This window comes from Haliaeetus leucocephalus, unplaced genomic scaffold, assembly GCF_000737465.1.
Source record: "Haliaeetus leucocephalus isolate CR32 unplaced genomic scaffold, Haliaeetus_leucocephalus-4.0 Scaffold162, whole genome shotgun sequence".
NCBI lineage: Eukaryota > Metazoa > Chordata > Aves > Accipitriformes > Accipitridae > Haliaeetus > Haliaeetus leucocephalus.
Window position 1 is genome coordinate 10,850,830 of NW_010972598.1, and position 2,814 is coordinate 10,853,643.

Below are 2,814 nucleotides of genomic sequence, written 5' to 3' on the forward strand. Positions count from 1 at the left end.
CGCCGCCCCTGCCCCGGCCCCGGCTCACCGCAACGGAGCTGGTTCTCCCGCGCACTGCGCAGGGGGAAGGCGTGGAGGTGCCGGGGGTAAACGCACGCCGTCCGCTCCGAGATCTGCGCCGAGCGGTTGCGAGCCCAGGGCAGCACCCACCGCAGGTTGCAGTCGCACGTCAGGTACTCGGTGGCAAAGTCCCTGCAAGGGCCGGCGTCACGGGGCGCCCGCGGGGCCGGGGCATGCCACCAGCCCGGAGACCCTCCGGCAGGGATGCCCCTGGGTGCCAAAATCCTGGGGCACAAACTCACACGACTTTCAGGGAGGGGAGCTCATCGAAGACACCAGGCGGGAGGCTGGAGAAAATGTTCCCAGACATGTTCCTGCGGGACAGAAGAGAAAGGCGGCGTGGAGGGGACCGGGGACCTGCTGGGAGACGGAACACCTCCCAGGCCCCTTGCTGTGCCTGCACACCCCACCATGGCACCTGACGAAGGTGGGCACGGGGCAGCCGCAGCTTAACGAGCCCCTTAATGTGCCGGCCGGAGGCAAAGGGTAGGAGCTGGCCTCGGGATGCAGCATGGGGTGCAAAACTGCCAGCGATGCCCCGGGGCAGCCCCGGGAGCTCCTCTGGAGAGCCAGGGGATGGGGCTGGCCAGGGGCTCCCCAGGGAGCTACTTACAGCCTGAGGAGGTTGGGGAGCCCCTGGAAGACACTGGCGCTCAGGCAGCCGATGCGGTTGTTGGAGAGGTCCCTGCAAGGCAAGCGGAGGAGCCGTCAGGGCTGGGGACGCCCCGTTGCACCCGCTCCCTCCGGGCCAGCCCCGGGTGCTCCCTCGGGGGCTGCGCCGGCACTTACAGACGTTTCAGCTCAGGGAGGCCGAGGAAGGCGCCCGGCTGGACCGTGCTGATCAGGTTGTTCTTCAGGTCCCTGCGGGGAGACAGACACAGACCTCAGGGTGCGCAGCGGGGAGCCCCATCCACAGGAGACACAACGCCGTGGGGCCGAGGGCACGAGAGCAGCCCAATGCCCTCCCAGCCTCCATCTCCCACGCACGGGTTCCTCAGCAACCCCGGGTGCTGCAAAACCCCGTGCAAGAGCCTCATTAGCAGCTTTCCGTCCCATTTCCCTCTCGTTATCTCTCCAAAGGGCGCAGGGAAGGCGCGAGGCTCCCCGCCGCGAGCGGCGGGGGGGATGCCAGCCCCTCTGCACACTCTGAGCGCGCACCGCAGAGCATCGCACGCCCGCGCACGCTGGCGGTGGCTGCCATCCCTCCTGTGCATTGTTTCCGGAGCAGCCGTATCCCGGCGGGTTATCTCCTGCGTGCAGGATAAGACCCTGCTGCAATTGCCAGCGTGGCCCCAAAAGGGCTTTGCAGCCCACAGGAAGCTTGTTTGGGTTATCAGCCTGATTGAAGGCACGTATCTAATCAGAGGCGAGCCAGGCGTGCGCCGGTGCGGGGTGGCTGCCATCACCGGTGGGGAGCACCGGTGGCATCGGCCACACCGTCCAGCCCAGGGGACCGGTAAGGCAGCTCCTGTCGAGCACCAGTGCTGGCCGGGAGAGGAAATGGGATCCATATGGCAATGCCATGTTTATTTATAGCGGTCTCCACGGTGCTCCTTGCTGGGTCGCCCACTGCTCTGCGTGCGGCACTGGGGACACCTCGTGAGCCACAGCCCTTGTTTCAAGGCTACAAGCTGACAGCCGGGATGGGGGAGCGGTGCAAACCCTCCTGCAAAAGTCCTGGGGTGCAGGCGGGTGCGGGGGTCCCACTGGTGAGACGCGAGGGGGAACGCAGGGAGAGGAAACCCAGGCGATGCTGCCTGCACACCGTAAACACGCAGACATGCTTTGCTTCCAGACTAAAACTTACACACGTGGCTCCTGCGGGTCCCCAGCTGACCCCAAACTAGCAGGGCTCGGTGCGGAGCTGCACAGCCCCGCGGTGCAAACCAGGGGAAGGGAAGAGAAATGCGATGTGACACCTTCCCGGCCGGCATCATCCTGGCCCCGTTCGGCCAACACAACAACTCTGCCCACGCCTGCCTTTCCCAACCCCCTGCAATGGGCAAAAGCATGTCCTGCCAGCTCCGATGGCCAGGTGCCCGGCCGGGTATGCAGGCAGGTGTGCAGGCAGGTGTGCAGGCAGGAGTGCAGGCAGGTGTGCACAGGGGCCAGGTGAGCACCGGTGCTGAAGGAACAGCTCCGCTCACCTGCACCGTCAACGCCGCCAACACCAACACTCGCTGCACGAACACCCGTCCTGCAGACACCCGTCCTGAAAACACTCATCCTGGAGACACCCGTCCATACACATCCAGGGAGACCATCCCTGCCAGGCCCCAGCCGGAGGTCCCCAGGGACCCCCCGCATCCCGGACACCCACCCAGCACACACCACCAGCATGGCCCGTGGCGGTCGGGGATGCAGCGGCCAAAACACGTCCGCTGGTAAAACTCAGCGCCCCTGGCTCTGGTCCGCCTGCAGCCAGGGGCTGGGGGCTGCAGGGGACCACCGGCCAGGGATGGGACCCACTGGGGACTGGGCTGGGACTGGGGGCTCACGGCCAGCCCGGCGCACGGCCCCGCGGGGAGCCTTCCTCGCTCAGTCACTTCCTCCCCGCTGGCCGGGGGCCCGGGGCTGCTGCTGCTGCTGATTTACGATAAGGCTCTTCTCTCGGCACTGCAGTTGTTTGCCTTCACGTTTCCGCCAGTCCTGGACCCCCTCCTCCCACTGCCCCGGTGGGATGACGTGCTGCAGGCACGAGAGAGCCGGCAGCGGCACAGTGCCACGTGTGCACAGGGACCCCCCCCCCCCCCC

The 2,814-nt window shown here is 66.8% G+C and overlaps 1 protein-coding gene across 1 annotated transcript in view; it reads right to left on the reverse strand.

The window, feature by feature from the left end:
* The window catches only part of GPR124 (G protein-coupled receptor 124), a 14,715-nt gene that overhangs the window by 8,019 nt on the left and 3,882 nt on the right, over positions 1–2,814 (reverse strand). The window contains exons 3-6 of the mRNA XM_010562977.1: positions 850–921; positions 674–745; positions 303–374; positions 29–192 (exon numbers count right to left, since the gene is read on the reverse strand). Of these exons, the coding sequence (XP_010561279.1) occupies positions 29–192; positions 303–374; positions 674–745; positions 850–921 (380 nt within the window). The remainder of the gene's footprint in view (positions 1–28; positions 193–302; positions 375–673; positions 746–849; positions 922–2,814) is intronic.